Genomic DNA, 18,887 nt, shown 5'->3' on the forward strand with positions numbered 1-18,887 from the left:
ATTTTATTTTTGTCACATATACATTACAACACTGTGAAATTCTTTTCAAATCCCTTCTTTGGTGGTTGGGGTCAGAGCACAGGGTCACCCATGATACAACACCCAATGAGCAGAGAGGGTTAACGGCCTTGCTCCGGAGGCCCAACAGCAGCAGCACCTAGGCAGTGCTGGGGCTTGAACCCTAACCTTTCAAGCAACAACCCAGAGCTATAATCCCTTGAGCTACCACAATAGCTTTAATCTAGTCAAAGTGATCTACAGTATTATTGGGCAGCACGGTTGCCTCACAGCAAGGAGGTCCCGGGTTCGAACAGGCGGGGGTCTTTCTGTGTGGAGTTTGCATGTTCTCCCTGTGCCTGCATAGGTTTACTCCGGGTACTCTGGTTTCCTCCCACAGTCCAAAAACACGTACATTAGATTGATTGGTGATTCTAAATTGCCCATAGGAGTGAGTGTGTGTGTGTGTGTGGTTGTCTGTCTATATGTGACCATTTGATGGACCTGTCCAGGGTGTACCCCTGCCTTTCACCAAATGTGTGCTGGGATAGGCTCCAACAGATCCCTGTGACCCTAATTAGGAATAAAGCGGGTCTAGAAAATGGATGGATGGATGGATGGATGATATATTGTTTCATATTTTAAATTGACAATAAACCAAATATACGATTATTAAGCCTATTTCTTTGACTATTTCAACCTTTCAATTTGCATACTTTTTTGGCAGATTTTTATTTATTTATTTATTTATTTATTTATTTATTTATTTATTTATTTATTTCGCTAATTTTAAGCATTAATTTTGTTTTAAAGATCCTGCTAATAGAATAAAAAATGTAAAATAATAGTAGCTAGAAAAAAATTTAAATAATGACAAAAAATATGCAAATACACCTAAAAAAAGTTTTTTAACGGTGACGAGATTTAAAATGAATAAATAAATAAATAAATAAATAAATAAATAAATAAATAAATAAATGTTTAAAAAGACAACAAGCAGAACACGCTGTGACTGTATAATATACAATTTCAACTTTAATGTAGTCTTCCATAAATAAGAAACCAGTGATTATGCACTACAAACAGAGACTTGTTCTTCATTCACCTTCACAGAACAGCTTCAGTGAGTCGACACAAATTCACACCGTCCTTGCACACACACACACACACACACACAAACACACACACACACACTTAATTACAGCGTTAATTGACACAAATTGTTCTTTTGTGATCATAGCAATGCTTGTAGCACTTTTTTTTTTTTAGTAATTCGTTTACTCAAAATAGAATTTTGTCTCCTGTGCAGTAACCAATGAAACGGTAATATCATATACGGAAATTAAGAACACTTGGCATTTAAAAAGAAAGTCCCTTAAAGCAGTAATTTATCAAAGACATAAAAAAACAACACAAAATCGTCACTTTTTATAAACATTTCCGTGTTGTGCTTAAAGAAAGGAACCTAAACAGACACTCGCACACATAGAAAAGACATGCTTTAGATTGGAGGATCACGACGGCACGTGTGACAGACTGTAATACGCACGGCATACATTGGCAAACTGACACACGGCGATGAGACAAGCATGCAAGAAAAGACACCCGTCCCTCTTATACTCGAAGGATTCTCATGATTTGTGTGTTCAGAATAGCGTGTGTGTGTGAGGCCAGGAAACATGCTGCAGTTAAATAATGAGCATTGCCGTGTGCTTCGTCTATGTGTCCTTATAAAACATGGCTTTAAAGTCGGAGGCTGCAGCGTATGAAACGGAAAGGAAGATCACAATCCATCAGCTGTTCTTTTCGCCTGCTCTCTCGTCTGTTGTGATACCAGTCTGGATGTAGGAAAAGCGTGCTAATCCACACACACACCCACACACCCACACACACACACACCAGCGATCAGAGACGGCGATCATATCCGCATCATTCTTTCATCTACACGCTGTTATCTCTAATTAGATGAAACTCATTTCCTGCCCCGAAGGAAGAAGGCATATTCTAAGAATAAATTCGGAGGACTACCAACTGTTTCACCAAACTCATGCTGAAAACAAACGTTTGATAAAGAGGCCTAAATGAGACAACTCCTTTAGGTTTGAAAAAGAAAAATCAAAAGAGCTGCGCTGGCTTTGGCTTCAGACCTTAAATCAATCACGATCTCGCTCCCAAAAGAGTTATCCGTACGTCAGAGGAAGAGTGCTGATCTAGGATTTTGGCATGTATGTCTTAACGAACACTGTTAGGAAGGAGGACTGCTCTGTAGCTGTGTCAGCACCAACACGTCATTTGTCCCGGATCATCGTGAAACAAGCGTCAGTATCTCTCAGAATTTGGAGCGCCATCTTCCTGGAGCTTATTTATTTATTTACCTCTATAGCTTTTAAAAAATATATAATCTTCCGAAAAATCTCTTCTTAAAAGACGATGGTTAACACTTATGTTCTCAGCATGTTTGCTGTTAATTCTAGCGCTGCCTTTCAGTCATGTCATGATGAAAGTTCATCATAGTTACGGGTTGAACGAACACGAACGGTATCACAAAGTCGTAATTACGAGTGGGAAACTTAAACCTTGGAGCGTGTCATTCAGAAAACATGGTGGACATTCATTCGTCTAGCTGACGGAAAACTTTCAGATTACTGAAATACACGCAAATTATTAACATTTAAGCATGGACAGGAGAGAAATGGTTCAATTATGATATAATATGTAACGCTAATGTTTATAGTGGCTTCATGTATTGATTCAGGATTTCCTAGAAGTAGATTAAAAAAATACAAAAAAAACAACGTTTTTGTAGCTGATTCACAGAAAGAAGAAACACTTCCATCTCGCTCCTTGACCTGAACGCATCTGACATCGTAATTACGACTTTCCCAACTCGTAAATACGAACTTCCCAGGAGGACCTGGACGCATAGAAATCGGTATTCGTGTTGTTATATGTACATCATATATTTGAGGAGTTCATAAGATGGAGTAAATGTGGTTGGGAGAAAGAAAAGCCAACTGCGCCTCTAAAATGACTTATGGCTCCTTTAAAAAACACCCTGACATCCTGATTCCATAATTACGGTTAATTTTAAATAAGAAGGATATTAGGTTAAATATGTTAACCCCATCAAAAGTCAAGGGTCAGAGAAAGAGACAGTAATGACCTTAAAACGGAAACCAAACCCACAGAGCCTGGTGTGCACTTTTAGCGCATTGACATCAGACGACATGACTGAAAGACAATGACTCTGCGAGACGTTGCCGAGCAACAAGAAGCATTAAAAAATATTCAATCTTGATGCTTTTCTTTTCTTTTCTTTGCTTTTCCTTCTCTTTTTTTCCTGCCTGGTATCATGTACAAGTCAGGAAATACAAACACACATTGTGCTAAAGAAAGTTCTCACGTCACGCTGGTTTCTGGAGCTGTGGGTTTTGAAATTTGAAGAGATGAGTGCTTTCTGGGATTTCAGTGAATAAATACCCCTGTCTCTCTCGGTCTGTCTCACTGTGGGCCTCTGAGACAGAAGAAGAAGGTTAGGACTTTGCTTATTCAACCCTTTTAAATCCACTTGATGTGGAGGAAAAAATAAACAGCGCTTTAAAAGTCAGCAAAAGCTAGGCTAGTGACCTCAGGCACCAAAGAGCAGCCAGCATTCTAAGGATTTCCGGGCGGACTAATAGAAAACCCGAAAAAAAAAAAGCTCTAATAGCAATGACATCACATGAATGGAGAACTGGAACCTCTGCACTGGGGCGTGATGAGTCACAGGAATAACGTATCTGGGGTGAGAAATGAAAAGCCAGATACTGAAAATGATGCGGCGAAGGAGGCTTATGGGTTCCTGGAACTGAACCAAGTCTCATTACTTAAGACACAGATGGAAGTAACTGATTAGAGTGTGCAGAAATGTGAATCGATTCGAAATTTAATCCAGAATCCATTAAGCAGGCGCATTACACCGACGTTAATCCTGCGCTGACGCAATCTGGAAGAACCAGTGCTTTGTGAATCACAAACAGAGCTGGATTAATGGGGTGACAATTACAGCTCCACATCTCAAAGATTCCATAATTCTAGTCGAATACAGAAGCCAAAACTTTCATCCTGTTCATATTTAAATGCAATCTTTCCAAATCAGAAAGTCAATGGTATGGAAGAAGTCAAATTCAGAGAGGCATGTAGAGTACTGAAGCTACTCGTCTTAACCAGAGTAGTGTTATCTTTCTTAATTCAGCATCTGGTGTGTATACACACACACACACACACACATACACACACACTAGAGCGTCACAGAGCATACTCTACATGCAGTACTACTCAGTAATGCTAAAGATGTGTTCATGGTGCTTTATGGAAGCTCATGAGTATTAATAAGTGGGTCATTTTTTCTGGACTTTCTCATCCATTTTCTGTAGCGCTTATTCCACACAGGGCCAAGGGAGTTATCCCAGGGGATTCGAGGCGCAAGTCGAGGGACACCTTAAACAGGGTGACACCGAGCACAATCACACACATACTCAAACACAACGACAATTTAAAGATGCCAATCAGCCTACAAGGCATGCGTTTGGACTTCCTGCCTCCGCACACAGGGCAATCAAACCCCTAACCCTGGAGATGTCCCTTATGACCTTAATTTGTGATACAAACAAGAGAACTCTGTCACCCAAAACAACAAATTATTTTATAAATTATAAATCGATAGTTTTAAAAACACGTTAGGTTACAAATTATTATGTTATGTGTAGAATTTAAAACAACTACAACAACCCTTAGAATTGTTTATTTCATTCTCACCCCTTAACCATCCACCTAAGCCCCACCCACTCAAATCTTTGGCGACACCCACTTGGTTTTTATATTAATATTGTACAGATGTCATGGATTATGAGGGCTGTGCTGACAAAACTGGTTATGAATTCGAACTCTATGGTCATGTGTTTGCATTCACATGTGTGTGTATATAGGATTGGGGCGCAAACACACCAGTTACTGTGTTAATGGTCGCTTCTTCCTCTAGATATCACATTCCTTGGCCAAAACAATCATTTCTCTGTCTGTCTGTCTGTCCCTCTCGCACTCACTCTCTCTCACACACACAAACACACACCTTAACACATAATATACAGTACAGGCAAGGATAATAAATAGCAGGTATTATCTTATGAATATACATCTATCATAGTTTAATCTCCACATCATGTGTTTCTCTCTCTTGTGCTATGCTAATGACACCTCTTTTAAGCACAACCATCAAACACATTCCCCTCATTTTCTTTTTAGGAATAAATAAATAAAAAAAAAAAGAACTTTCCCAACACTTGCACAAGACGAGCACTTAACAGTAGAAGGGAGTAGAAATAGAGAATAGCTGGAGGGGTTGGAGAGAGATGATGCTGGTTTGTGCCGGTGTTTCTGGTGGAGATCTGCAGAGCACAAAGAGATCACAAAGAGGATGCTGGGAAGTCTGGGATGGTCTGTGAAGCACGTCCACACCCTTTTTGCTAAACCAGTGAGTCTATTGATAAAGAGCAGTATGTGGCAGCAGTAAAGAGTGAAAATATGACTGGGAAAAAAAAAAAAGACTGAGCCCATCCCGGATCAGCTGAAGGGATTTCTCGAATGGGTTTCCCAAGTAGTCGAGATTAACAGGTGCTGGGACACAGCAAGTCGTGTAAACCGTGTAGTAAGCAATGCCTCTAAGTTCCCTCCAGTTATTAAAAAGAATCTCGAGACCCTCCACAAGCACCGAGAATCAACCTCAGTGGGAGCAAGAAGGAACTGGTCCCATTCCAACAACAACTAATTATGTGCAATAACAAATGTAAACATCAATTTGAACACTTTATAGATACAGTATGTCACAACAGTAGGGAGAATAATTAGGTGGTTGCACAGGAAGGAAATCTCTTTCTCTCTCTCTTCATCCCTTCCCTCTCTGTGGCTCTTAGAAGCCAGGCACGTGGCAGTAGGCCTCCAGCGAAGCCAGCAGGATGTAGAAGAGCCACAGGGTGAGGAAGAACAGAGCGGTGAGCAGCTTGGCGGTCCGCGGCCCCCCGAGCTCTCCACCAGAGACCGAGGCCCGGCGGCGGTACAGCAGTGTGATCACGGTGCCGAGTGCCAGCATGGTGAAGAGCGTGACCGAGAAGGCCAGCGAGCCGGGCGGCACATGGAACTGCTTGCCTTTGCTATGCCAGTAGACAGCGGCGATGGTCCACGCCACGCCGATGCCCAGGAAGACGTTTACAGCGTTGCTGCCCGTCACATTGCCGATGGAGGCGTCGGCGTACTGGTCCTGGATGGCCGCCACTTTGCTGGCAAAGGTGTCTGAGGAGCACACAGGAGATGTGGTTAGTAAAATGTTTTCTCAAAGGTCAGGTGACCACTCAAATCTAGGAACATCCCATTGAATTTTTATTTTTTAATATATCTATATATTTTTTGTAAAAATGTGCTAGACTAATGTTTAAAACTAAAGTAATTATTCTATGACTATTTTCCATCCTCTTTTAGTCACTGTTGTTTGTATTATTATTATTATTATTATTATTATTATTATTATTATTATTATTATTATTATTCTTATATAAAAGTGCTACATAAACAAATTAAATATATCTCAGGTGGACATGCTGATGGACAGATTTACAACGCCTACATGTGTACAATGTAAACATGTGATATGTTTAGTGAAATGTTTTACTTTCTGTAAATTTCTGTTCCAGTTTTGAGAGGAGTAAAAAAAAGCCGTTTTTGAGAGAAAGGAAATCCGAAACACAACAAAAATATATATATTTATATATATAAAGTTGTCGGCTTGATGATAAGCAACTTTTATCTAATATCCCACCATAGTTGCAACACGCTTACATCATTTCTGCAGCGTAAAAGAGCAATAAAAGAACTTGTTTTTACACACTTTACCTCAGACACTGATGTTTTTTGTCAGTAGTGCCTGACCGGCCAGAAAGGTACATGTTCCCATTATATCGAAAACAGTGTTTTTTGTTGTTGTTGCGGCTGAATTTCTGGCTATTGATAGCAGCACCTGTGTGTTATCACGTTCAGAATCGTTCAGCAGTATGCAGCATGGAGTGGCGTTTGCTTCCCGTATGTCACCATATTGACTGATGATGTGAAAAATCGCAGAGACAAACACAGGAGTAGAAACGCTGCACACGGAGATGAGAAAATCAGACTGTGGAGAAAGTCATGAATAATTCATACGTGTATTTGGATTCATCCAATCTCAAGGCAACAAGTTCCTAAAAGTGAAGACATCATGGAAGAACGCCAGGCAGTTTGAGAGGCACTTTTACATTTCTTCCTGTAGGTTTAGTTGAAGGTTGCTGACAGTGCTAAAACTTGTGCGTCCACGTCTGCTGAAACAAACACAGACTAAAATAAGGCGATAAAGTTTGTGCCTTAGCCGTCATACGTAGCTCTTTAGCTAGCACAACAGGCGGAGGCTTAGCGGCTGACAGAAAATCTGCCAGCTCTCCGGATTCAAATAATATATTTGTGAGGACAGAACACCATCTCAAAGATAAATGGCTGACTTGACTGACCTTTCGTTGAGGAAGTCCTACACTGTTCATTTCTCTCGGCTAATCTACTGCTTAGAAAAATACAAACATGTGAAATTCTTTTCAGATTAATTACCAAAATCTTGCGTGCCTTTTAGTGGCTAGCATCATAAACTGTACCAGAGTTAGCTAGGATCACATACATTCCTATGAAAGTAGTTCACCCAATGTATTAGCATGTCTGGCTCCCTAAGCGCTAAATAATGTATCTACTCGAATTCATTGTACAGTACAACATTTCATACAAATTCTGTTTCAACTTTTCATGAGCAACAGCACTATATCCAAGCCCATCATGCCAGTAATAAGTTTCTCCAGCAGTACCAGTGTTGGTTTTAGTTTCTCTCTGTTTCTTATCATTGATTTTTTGAAAAGCATTTTTGCTCCTAGTAAAAATATTATGCTGAGCTCAGTGTTTCTGAGCCAAGTTTTCATTCAGAAACAGTCTAAGATGGGGCAGATGAAGAGATGGTGGTGAGGAACGTGTATAAAAATAACTGACAATGTAAACACAGGCAAATGAATCTGTATCTTCTCTTAATCTTATTCTAATAAATCTATATCTGTTTTTAATTAGACAGCAAGCTAATGCTGTGTTTGAGGTGAAGTTCAAACTTGCAATTTCCTGCTTACAACCTGTTAAAAGCCACCAAAATGCTCTTTGAAGCAATTTCAGCTACTAGCTTCCCTGTTTACTTTGACGTCAAATCAAAATGGCCGCTCTCACGGTAAACGAGTTCTTCCATATTCTTTTCAATTATTTTCAGATCGGTTTTTAGTTAAATCCATAACACTGGCCATGCTAATCTCTGTTTTGAGAAGGTAATCATCAACTCAAGCTTTACTTGAGTTATCACTAATGCTAGTCAGCTGGATTGTTGCTAACACTACCAGCTGTTCACTGCTGTTGTTGCTGTGCTGCAGTTTCAGTCCTAAATGTTGCATGAATATCTGAAATTCATTAGAGTAGATCAGAACCGGTAGCCACTCAGGCCTGGAACTGTAAAAGTGCTCTAAAGTAGCTGTTCATGAGCTTTACTTGCTCTGACATAACGAACAAAAGACACTCTGATGCGGAGGCGTCCATGTTTGTTTTCACTTCACACATCGAATGTGCCGAGGTGGGAAATGACGTAAATGACGACTTGCAAATTACCACTCAAATGACCACGGACACAAAAAGACTCTGAAATTTCAGCAGCCAATTTTCAGAGTCTTACATTTTCTGTGGCTTAATCACATAATTGTTCTCTTCAGCATCTAGTGTGTTCCAACATCTCTACGTAGTGAGCATATAAAGTGAACACAAAGCCATTTGGTCTTCAGGAGTTTGGTGTAACTACATAAAGAGAATGAAAACTGGTGGATTTCTGCTAGAAAATAAAATAAAAACTAAAATAAAAAGGAATATATTTGTTAAGCTAACATTAGTGCTAATGTTTACTCAGCCTGTGGAGGTTTTGTATTGTATTCAATTGCCAATTAATATCATTTTTAATCGATGTGGCAAAAGGCTTTAATGTTCCTCAGAGCTTTTCCTGTTGTTTATATTTTCCCTGCTGCTAGCTGAACGCTCTGTGCCCTGTATTATAAGGTTCTCTAAGTTAAAAATGAATGAGAGCTAGGACCCTATAATACTATAATAAGTTTGTGACTCGATAAAATATTAAAAATGATTCTTTTTACCTGCCTCTGGTATAAGTTTGGGGGTGGGGTGAGACAGTGTGAGTTTGTTTGTTTTATTCTGCTATTGCTTGTTGCTTAGATTTTGTCAGGTCAGATTGTTGCTTTAGCATTAAGCACATTTGTTTATACTTTTTTTTTTTTACCTGAAGTGTGAAATATCAGGGAGTCATAAGCCTCAGGAATATTATGGAAATCTTTTAAACCTGTGAACTAGCACATTAGCATGTCAGTTACTAACTCCATGAGCTAAATTTAGGCTATTACAATTATTACACTTATATTGCCAAAAGTTTTGGGACATCTGCCTTTACATGCACATGAATGTAATATGGAGTTGTCCCACCCTTTGCAGCTATAACAGCTTCAACTCTTCTGGGAAGGCTTTCCACAAGGTTTAGGAGTGTGTTTATGGGAATATTTGACCGTTCCTCTAAAAGTGCATTTGTGAGGTCAGGCACTGATGTTGGACGAGAAGGTCTGGCTGGCAGTCTCCACCCTAATTCATCCCAAAGGTGTTCTCTCGGGTTGAGTTCAGGACTCTGTGCAGGCCGGTCAGGTTCCTCCACAACAAACTTGCTCATCCATGTCTTTATGGACCTTGCTTTGTACACTGGTGTGCAGTCATGTTGGAACAGGAAGGGGTCATGTCCAAATTATTCCCACAAAGTTGGGAGCATGAAATTGTCCAAAATGTTTTGGTATGTAGCTGAATCATTAAGGGGCTGATCCCAACCCCTGAAAAACAACACCTGAATTCAATGATTTGGAGGGGTATCCCAAAACATTTGGCAATATAGTGTATCTTAGGCAGAAGTGAAGTCGTTTTAGCTAGATGTGAGCTAATGTTAGCAAAATAAAGAAGCTGGTTGATACAGCTGGGTTTGTCACCTAACTGAACCATGTACTGCTCAGAGAAAACACTAAAATGGACTCTGAGGAAGTGAAGAAAGAGAAAGAGGAAAGGACATAGAGGTGAAAAAAAAACACACTGAACTTGTCGTCACTCAGGACGTTCAGTCGAACAAAAGAGTGCACACACTCACCAGGTACCGAGGTGCCGAGCGCCACAAACACCACAGCTGTGACCGAGTCCTTCAGGCCAATGGTGCAGCCGAAGTGGGAGGCCAGGTCTCCGGTGACGGCGGTCAGCACGCCGATGAGCAGGATGGACACAAAGAAGCAAGCCCAGCCATTCCAGTACTCTGTGGGTGGAACGAAAGCGAACAGAACCTTCCAGAAGACGGTCAGGAAGTGCATGATGTAATCAAAGCAAGAGGGCAAGCGCTCTTCGCCACTCTCTTCTTCATCGTCATCACCTAGAGGGGGCAGCAGCAGAGACAGGTTATATAACAATAAGGAGAAGGGAGAATACATGTAGGGTTGAAAAAGTGGGTTTTTGTTCCTAATATTGTATTTTCATAATTTATTTTTATGTCATTCAGATTCTGGCATTTTAACTGTGATGAATGTTAAAACTTTAATAAAACCCCAATTAAAAATATGATAACAGCGCTTTTCATCTGTTACATACATTTATTATACATACATATTATGATACATTTATTCATGCATTTTTATCTTGATTTTTTTAATCTATAAACAGGTAAACGTTATATTGTACCATGTGCAAAATTATCTTAATACTCAACGAGCTTTTTGTACATTTTGTATATGTAGCATATTTCATTTATATTTATTTTATCTGAAGCAGAATTTCCTGCAGGGTTAATGAAGTTTTCTTATCTTATCTTATCTTATCTTATCTTATCTTATCTTATCTTATCTTATCTTATCTTAGTTGTGTTCATGTTTGTGTTTGTGTCTCAAACCCTCTGAGTTCCCTGCGTTGTGGTAATCATGCACTCATGTGTTGATAAGCAGATGTGAAGCAGATAATGAAGCAGATGTTCCTTTGGATTGGAACTGATCTGAAGCAATTAAACACTGATGGAATGAATGCAAGGTGAACAGAAATGTGTCTGTTTCTTTGAGTGAGTGTGTATGTGTGTGTGTGTGTGTGTATACATATCTTCCTTTTCTTTAACATTTATTTGAAGATAGGATGCAAAATAGGGGTTTGGGTTTAGGTGTGTGTGTGTTGGGATATACTAGGACAGGAATATCTGCTTGATCTTTAGGATATTTAGCTGGTCTCAAAAAATGTACAAAACAACAAAAAAAAAACAAACAAATTTTTCATTTAGCTAGGATATTAAAATGTGTGTGTGTGTGTGTGAGCGACACTGACCTGCACTGACAGTGACAGCACTGACAAACTGCTCTCGCCAACTACTGCTGCCCACAACCAACGCAAGGTTAGTCTTCTTTATCAGCTTATCCACTGTGTTCTGAAACACACACACACACACACAGAGAAAAGATAAACCAACTTGTCTGTGTGTCTGAGTAAAAGATTAATCTTTCAGTTACCCCAGGCAGGAAGAGACCACGGTCAAACTAATATCACAACAGCAAGGCTGCATGATGCGCCCCCCCCCCCCCCCCACCCCACAATAAAAACAACCCTGTCTCATTCTGTCCACTGAGGTCCGGTCTGCTGTCACTGCTTTGTGTTTTATTTGTGTTATCCTGTAGAGGAATCCACAACCCTATCTCACATCTCTCATAAATCCCATGAGCTCCTCCGCTCTCACTGAGACTTTTTAAAGGGACAAATGAAAACCGATTCAATTAAAAACATCAACAAAGAAAACGTGACCTTAGAGCTTTCTGTCATGATTGTTAGCGCTGCTCCAGATGTGCTCATGATGTTAGTACAATGTCAAATGTCCTCATATTCACCTGATCCTCTTTAAGGATTTTTTTAATAAGGTACAAATGTTCCTGCCTTTAAAAGAAAACACATTAAAAAAAAACATTTTATTTGTACAGACACCACAAGAGCGATTCATACAGTCTTAACCCTTTTAGCAGTACGCTAGTGTTCTAGACTTATTCAATCAGTATACATAAATGGGCAACTTTATCACTGCAAGTCTGCTATAAAATGAGTCAGGACTCTGTTGGCTTTCAGTGCGTTTTTCCCTCTGTTGGATAACCTTACAAAGAATCGTACTGGTTGAAGATCAAATCTGAGCTGCTTTTCAGATAAACAAGCACAGATAAACATAGCAGAAATAGGCTTCTTCAAATTTAATTTGAAGACAAAAACATTTGTGTGGAAAAGAAAAGAACCGTTTTTTCTACATATTTTGCTCCTAGTAGGCTATATATACTTAAGGTGAGTGTCTACTTTCATATCAGCTTCATATTAACCACCACTGTGGAGTGGGGCATGACAAAAATGCTGAACATCGCCACAACCAAACAGGAACAAATTCCATTTTTTAGCCTCGGATAAAAAGAGTAAATGGGAAGCAGATCATAAGGACAACTCACACCATTTCAAAGACGTGATCACAATAAATGTCCAATCAACTCAACTACTGATATTTAGAGTCTCTTTAATTAGTTTATATAAAAACACAGCCCCAAACGAATGTTAAATAAAGCAGACGTGAACTGGGTGAAATGCTGGCTCATAGATTCTGTATTATCCTGCAGAAGTTACCTTGAATTCGTAGGACTCTTCGATCACCACTTCCAGCTTGGTGTGTTCTCCCAGACTCGGGCAGCCCATCTTGGCCACCTCTTCCTCCTCGATCCCGACCGCTGGCTTGTTGTCATTGGAATCCCCTGTTGGTAAAGACATCAGTGTATTTTTAATAGATAGAAGATAGATACTTTATTCATCCCAAAGGGAAATTTACAGTTGCTCTTCTTTGTCATGAACAAGAGGTGTTTATTGCACACAATGATCTTGAAATGATGGTCACTAAGCATTTATTCTTTTTAAGTTTTCTTGATTGTGTATTCATTTAGAAGAGGTTCCTGTAGTAGGCAAAGCCCTAAGGCACATATTAGACGGAAATGAACCTTCATGCAAAACAAAATCCAAGTACAATTCAGACAAAGTGGAAAATGTAGGTATAGTTTGCGAATGGAATTCTTACCTCTGATTGGACGAGATATCCGTCACTCAAGATCTACAAGAAGCATGAAACTGTGTATCTAACTTTATTTCTGCAGCTACTGCTGGACTTCCTGTAGATCCTGAGTGACCGATGTCTCGTCCAATCAGAGGTAAGAATTCCATTCACAAACTATACCTACCTTTTCTGGTTTGTCTAAATTGTCCTTGTGTTTTTGGATTTGTGATTTTGTTCTTCACTTCTCGGCCACCGTAATTCTTACTATACACCTTGTCATTTTTTTTATTTTTTATCATGGGTGCAGAAGTTCTTGCTCAGATGATCCAGAACATTTCTCTTTATCTGTCGTTCCTTAGTCGGAGCTAAATCAGGGATAATCACACACAGCGACCCTTAGTGAGGTTTTTCTCATTGTGTATTCATTTAAAAGAGATTCCTTGTCAAAGCATGAACATATTAGGTGGAAATAATGGAAATGAACCACCATTCTTATTATACACCTTGTCATTGTCTACGCTACTGTCTATTGAACTAGGTTTTTTTGCTATGTAAACGCGGCTGCAGTAGTTAGAGATGAGACAGATGAGACATTGACAGCTACGATGACTGTGTTTAAAAGAGTTCTGTTTACTGAGCAAAGAAGCAAATTAGCTGCCAATTCACATTAGTATGAATTTATTGGAATCGCCATGAACACTATTTTGAGCCTGAACCTCAGCCCTAAGTAGTTACATAATCTCTGCAATGCCAAAACTCTTTCTTTTCAGTGTACTCTGCTCTTGACAGGAATGATGTTACTACAAGATCCAAAAATACTTGAAACTAAAGTTTCCTTAATGATGAGTACATGAGGAAATCATGAAGCATTTACATTAACAGCCTCCTGAGGAAATATATGATTAATCAGTAATAATGTTAGTAATAATAGCTACCCTATATTGCCCAAAGTTTTGGAACACCCCTCCAAATCATTGATTTCAGGGGTTGGGCTCGGCCCCTTAGTTCCAGTGAAAGGAACTCTTAATGCTTCAGCAAACCAAGACATTTTGGACAATTTCTTGCTCCCAACTTTGTGGGAACAGTTTGGGGATGACTGCTTCCTGTTCCAACATGACTGCACACCAGTGCACAAAGCAATCTCCATAAAGACATGGATGAGTGAGTTTGGTGTGAAGGAACTTGCACAGAGTCCTGACCTCAACCTGATAGAACACCTTTGGGATGAATTAGAGTGGAGACTGTGAGCCAGACCTTCTTGTCCTTCTTGCCTGACCTCACAAATGCACTTCTAGAGGAACGGTCAAAAATTCCCATAAATACACTCCTAAACCTTGTGGAAAGCCTTCCCAGAAGAGTTAAAGCTGTTATAGCTGCAAAGGGCGGGACACCTCCATATTACATTCATGTGCATGTAAAGGCAGACGTCCCAAAACTTTTGGCAATGTAGTGTATGTATTGTTCTGTTAATTAATACAAATAAAGATCATTGATACTATTAGGGTTCATTCATTGATAGCCCTAGCTCTACCTGAATTACTAATATTTTTATTATTTTTATTAGTATAATTATTAATAATAATAATGATAAGAAGAAGAATACTTATTATTTAATTTAATTTAATTTTGTTTTATTTTATCTTTTCCCAGTTATACTGACTGCAGCTCTGAAGTCACTCCTGCAAGTACAGAACCAGTACCCAAATGACCATGGTGTCTGGAATAAACGTGCACGTGAAATTTTAGCATTTAATAATTTTTTGATGGACGTGAACAGTAGAAAAGACTAAACATATTCACACAATCCCATCCTCCACATAAACGACTGGAACAGACTGTATGCACATCCTCCATATGTTAATTAATTAGGCAAGGTGCATCTGTGTTCGTTTGCATACACATTCTTATTAGCTCACGTGCTAAACTACCCCCCTACTCCCCCATCCATCACCTTCCCCACCGCAAATGTTCACCTCAGCTGCAGTAATTAGTGCCCCTTTTTGTAAATATGGCCCTAAATCGCTCGACTGCTTCCAACGTTCGTAATCACCTCCCCATAATTAAGCGATGCTATAGAGATAGGTGAGTTCGAATTGATTTTTCTTTTGTTCTTCACTGCAAATTACATAGTGAGTAATAACAGTGACAGAAATCTAGGTTGTTTTTTTTTTTATAAAAAAGACATCGGGAACATTGTTAATAGGATCGTACAGCAGCTTGGTGAATTTAATGGCAAAGATTATTAAATGAGGGCAGGGTAATTAATATGCAGAAATGGCCTGGAGATAATGATCCAACATGTCCATGTGTTCAGAGACCAGTGATTGCCCTTGCTGTTGGGACTCTTACACATACACTGAATATTCATCAATCCATCTGTAACTCTGGTTCAGATTCTCCTCTGTTTTATATCTCGCAGAGATCAAGGCTAAGAAATCCTTTCTGTTAATACTGTACACTTTCATCCCTTGTTGAAGTCTGTATTATTAGAACACTTGATAACTTGTATTCATTCAAGTGGTCATTATAGTTTACTGTATACTGGCTACTTTATAAAGTATAAATCCACCATCCACTTCAGTATAGGATAGGATAGGAAAGGAAGGAAGGAAGGAAGGAAGGAAGGAAGGAAGGAGGGAAGGAAGGAAGGAAGGAAGGAAGGAAGGAATGAAGGAAGGAAGGGAGAAAAGAAGAAAAAAGGAAGGAAGGAAGGAAGGAAGGGAGAAAAGAAGAAAAAAGGAAGGAAGGAAGGGAGAAAAGATGAAAAAAGGAAGGAAGGAAGGAAGGAAGGAAGGAAGGAAGGAAGGAAGGGAGAAAAGAAGAAAAAAAAGGAAGGAAGGAAGGAAGGAAGGAAGGAAGGTAAGAAAGAATGAAGGGAGAAAAGAAGGAAGAAATGAAGGAAGGGAGAAAAGAAGAAAAAAGGAAGGAAGAAAGGAAGGAAGGAAGGAAGGAAGGAAGGAAGGAAGGAAAGAAGGATGGGAGAAAAGAAGAAAAAAGCAAGGAAGGAAGGAAAGATAAGAATGAAGCATAGAAGGAAGAGGAGAAGAAAAAACCAAGGAAGGAAGGATGTGGAGAAAGAAAGATTGAGGTGAAAACAGAAGAAAAGAAGGAAGGAAGGAAGGAAGGAAGGAAGGAAGGAGGACAAAGAAAGAAGAAAAGAAGGAAGGAAGGAAGGAAGGAAGGAAGGAAGGAAGGAAGGAAGGAAGGAAGGAAGGAAGGAAATAGAGAAAGGGGGATTGAGGGAGAAAGGAAGGAAAGAAAATGGAAGGAAGGAAGGAAGGAAGGAAGGAAAAAGAAAAAAGGGAGAATGAAAGGAAGAAAGAGAGGGAGGGAGGTTGGGAGGCAGGAAGGAAGGAAGGAAGAAAGGAAAAAGAAGAAAAGGGACAATAAAAGGATGGAAAGAAGGAAGGAAGGAAATAGAGAAAGAAGGATTGAGGGAGAAAGGAAGGAAAAGTAGGAGTCAGTTATGACACAGTGTCCATGGATTAATACAAAATGTCCAGCACAGCTGATTTAGAATAAGTTCCACAGGTTTCTGGAGTCGTTACACTCAGTGATGGTTTGGTCACCGTATTGGAACAGAAAGCAAAAAAATCTATAAGCAGAGAAATCTATAATCATCATATAGCCATAAACTAATTCTGTTTACACATAAGAACACAGTCAATGAAATGCTACACCATTTGAGATCCAGAGACATGCCACGTTTCTTCCGATTAGCTTCACTCGCTCTGGCTTACTGCTAGTTTCTCTTCCAAAGACGTTTTGAGAAATCAATTACTAAAGACTCGTTCTTGATTATTATTATTGTGTATTATTGATTTTTTTGTCAGTGCAGATGACGTTATGGGAATATCAGTGAAGCAAGCTTAAATAAATTAGCCCAGATACACAAGGGGGTGTTTTATCACGTCTAATCACCTGACATCTGCCACTAATAGGCTGTGTGAACCTAGGTCTGGGGTAGAAAGACAACAGCCCCAGACTTGCTTCTTCATATACCCTACTGTGTATTTGTACTTGCCTCTGTTATTGGATCCACAAAAATAAAGATGAAATAAAAACTAATCCACTTTAAGACAGGATATAAGATGATGTACTGTAGATGGCAAAACTGCTGAGTGGTATAATGAGAATTTTTCCTTACCATGCTTCTGTCCTATCTCCAGAAGTATAGGCTCCCCCAGATGGATGGTGAAGGTCTTGTTCTTCTCGTACTCTTCATCATCGATAATTTTCACCTCAAGCATCTTCCTGTATAGGACAGAGACCGAGATGTGGCAGGGTGTGTGAGAATTAATTTTTGGATTAAAATGTGATGACAAATGAACAAACTTCAGGAAGGAAGGAAATGGAGATAAAATGGAAGGAAGGAAGGAAGGAAGGAAGGAAGGAAGGAAGGAAGGAAGGAAAAGAAGAGAAGAATGAAGGAAAGAAGGAAGGGAAGAAGAAAAGGAAGGAAGGAATATAGGAAGGAAGGTGTGATGGAAGGAAATGGAGAATGAAGGATTAAAGAAAAAAGAGAAAGGAAAGAAAAAAAGAAAAGGGAGAATGAAAAGAAGGAAGGTTTTAGGAAGGAAGGAAGGAAGGAAAAAGAAGAAAAGGGAGAATGGAAGGAAGGAAAAGAAGAGAAGAATGAAGGAAAGAAGGAAGGGAAGAAAAAAAGGAAGGAAGGAAATGAAGAGAAGAATGAAGGAAAGAAGGAAGGGAAGAAAAAAAGGAAGGAAGGAATATAGGAAGGAAGGTGTGAAGGAAGGAAATTGAGAATGAAGGATTAAAGTAAAAAGAGGAAGGAAAGAAAAAAAAGAAAAGGGAGAATGAAAAGAAGGAAGGAAGGAAAGAAGGAAGGAAAAGAAGAGAAGAATGAAGGAAAGAAGGAAGAGAAGAAGAAAAGGAAGGAAGGAAATGAAGAGACGAATGAATGAAAGAAAGAAGGGAAGAAAAAAAGGAAGGAAGGAATATAGGAAGGAAGGTGTGAAGGAAGGAAATGGAGAATGAAGGATTAAAGAAAAAAGAGGAACGAAAGAAAAAACAGAAAAGGGAGAATGAACAGAAGGAATCAAGGAAGGAAGGAAGGAAATGATTTGGATAAAATGTGATGACAAATGAACAAACATAAAGGTTCGACTTGCTTTTCCCAGCCCAGGGTCCAGTTAATGAATGTTATGAGATCTTTGTTCATCACATATATTCACTTTCTTTCTGAACTTTAAGAACAGAGATCATTCTTGTGCAGGTTACACATTAGATTTTTTTTATTCATTAGAAGGTCAGAATGAATTGCTGCTAATATAATATATTTATGTATTTGACTGCATTCAATTTATATGGTAAACAGCTGTGTACGTAAAGTCTTTTTTAAAGCTGATTTATTTCCTAATAACTCATGGTGGAGGCAGAAATAATGCGAGGTTATATTATTGTTTAACTAAAATTCTAACAGGCAGCTTGGTGAAGTGTGGCTAAGTACATACACTGTACTTTATACTGCATATACTCACCATCCATTACAGAATAGGGAAGAACGGAAGGACAGACGGACAGACGGACAGAAGGAATGAAGGAAGGAAGGAAGGAAGGAAGAAAGGAAGGAAGGAAGGGAGAAAAGAAGAAAAAAGGAAGGAAGGAA

General features: G+C 39.2%; 1 protein-coding gene across 1 annotated transcript in view; it reads right to left on the reverse strand.

The window, feature by feature from the left end:
• Window positions 1-1,006: 1,006 nt before the first annotated feature.
• Window positions 1,007-18,887, reverse strand: part of slc8a4a (solute carrier family 8 member 4a) — an 86,147-nt gene continuing 68,266 nt past the window's right edge. The window contains exons 5-9 of the mRNA XM_058414766.1: window positions 17,406-17,512; window positions 12,841-12,965; window positions 11,518-11,617; window positions 10,313-10,585; window positions 1,007-6,324 (exon numbers count right to left, since the gene is read on the reverse strand). Coding sequence (XP_058270749.1) covers window positions 5,945-6,324; window positions 10,313-10,585; window positions 11,518-11,617; window positions 12,841-12,965; window positions 17,406-17,512 — 985 coding nt within the window. The 3' untranslated portion in view covers window positions 1,007-5,944. The remainder of the gene's footprint in view (window positions 6,325-10,312; window positions 10,586-11,517; window positions 11,618-12,840; window positions 12,966-17,405; window positions 17,513-18,887) is intronic.

This window comes from Hemibagrus wyckioides, linkage group LG18 (genome assembly GCF_019097595.1).
Source record: "Hemibagrus wyckioides isolate EC202008001 linkage group LG18, SWU_Hwy_1.0, whole genome shotgun sequence".
NCBI classification, from domain to species: domain Eukaryota; kingdom Metazoa; phylum Chordata; class Actinopteri; order Siluriformes; family Bagridae; genus Hemibagrus; species Hemibagrus wyckioides.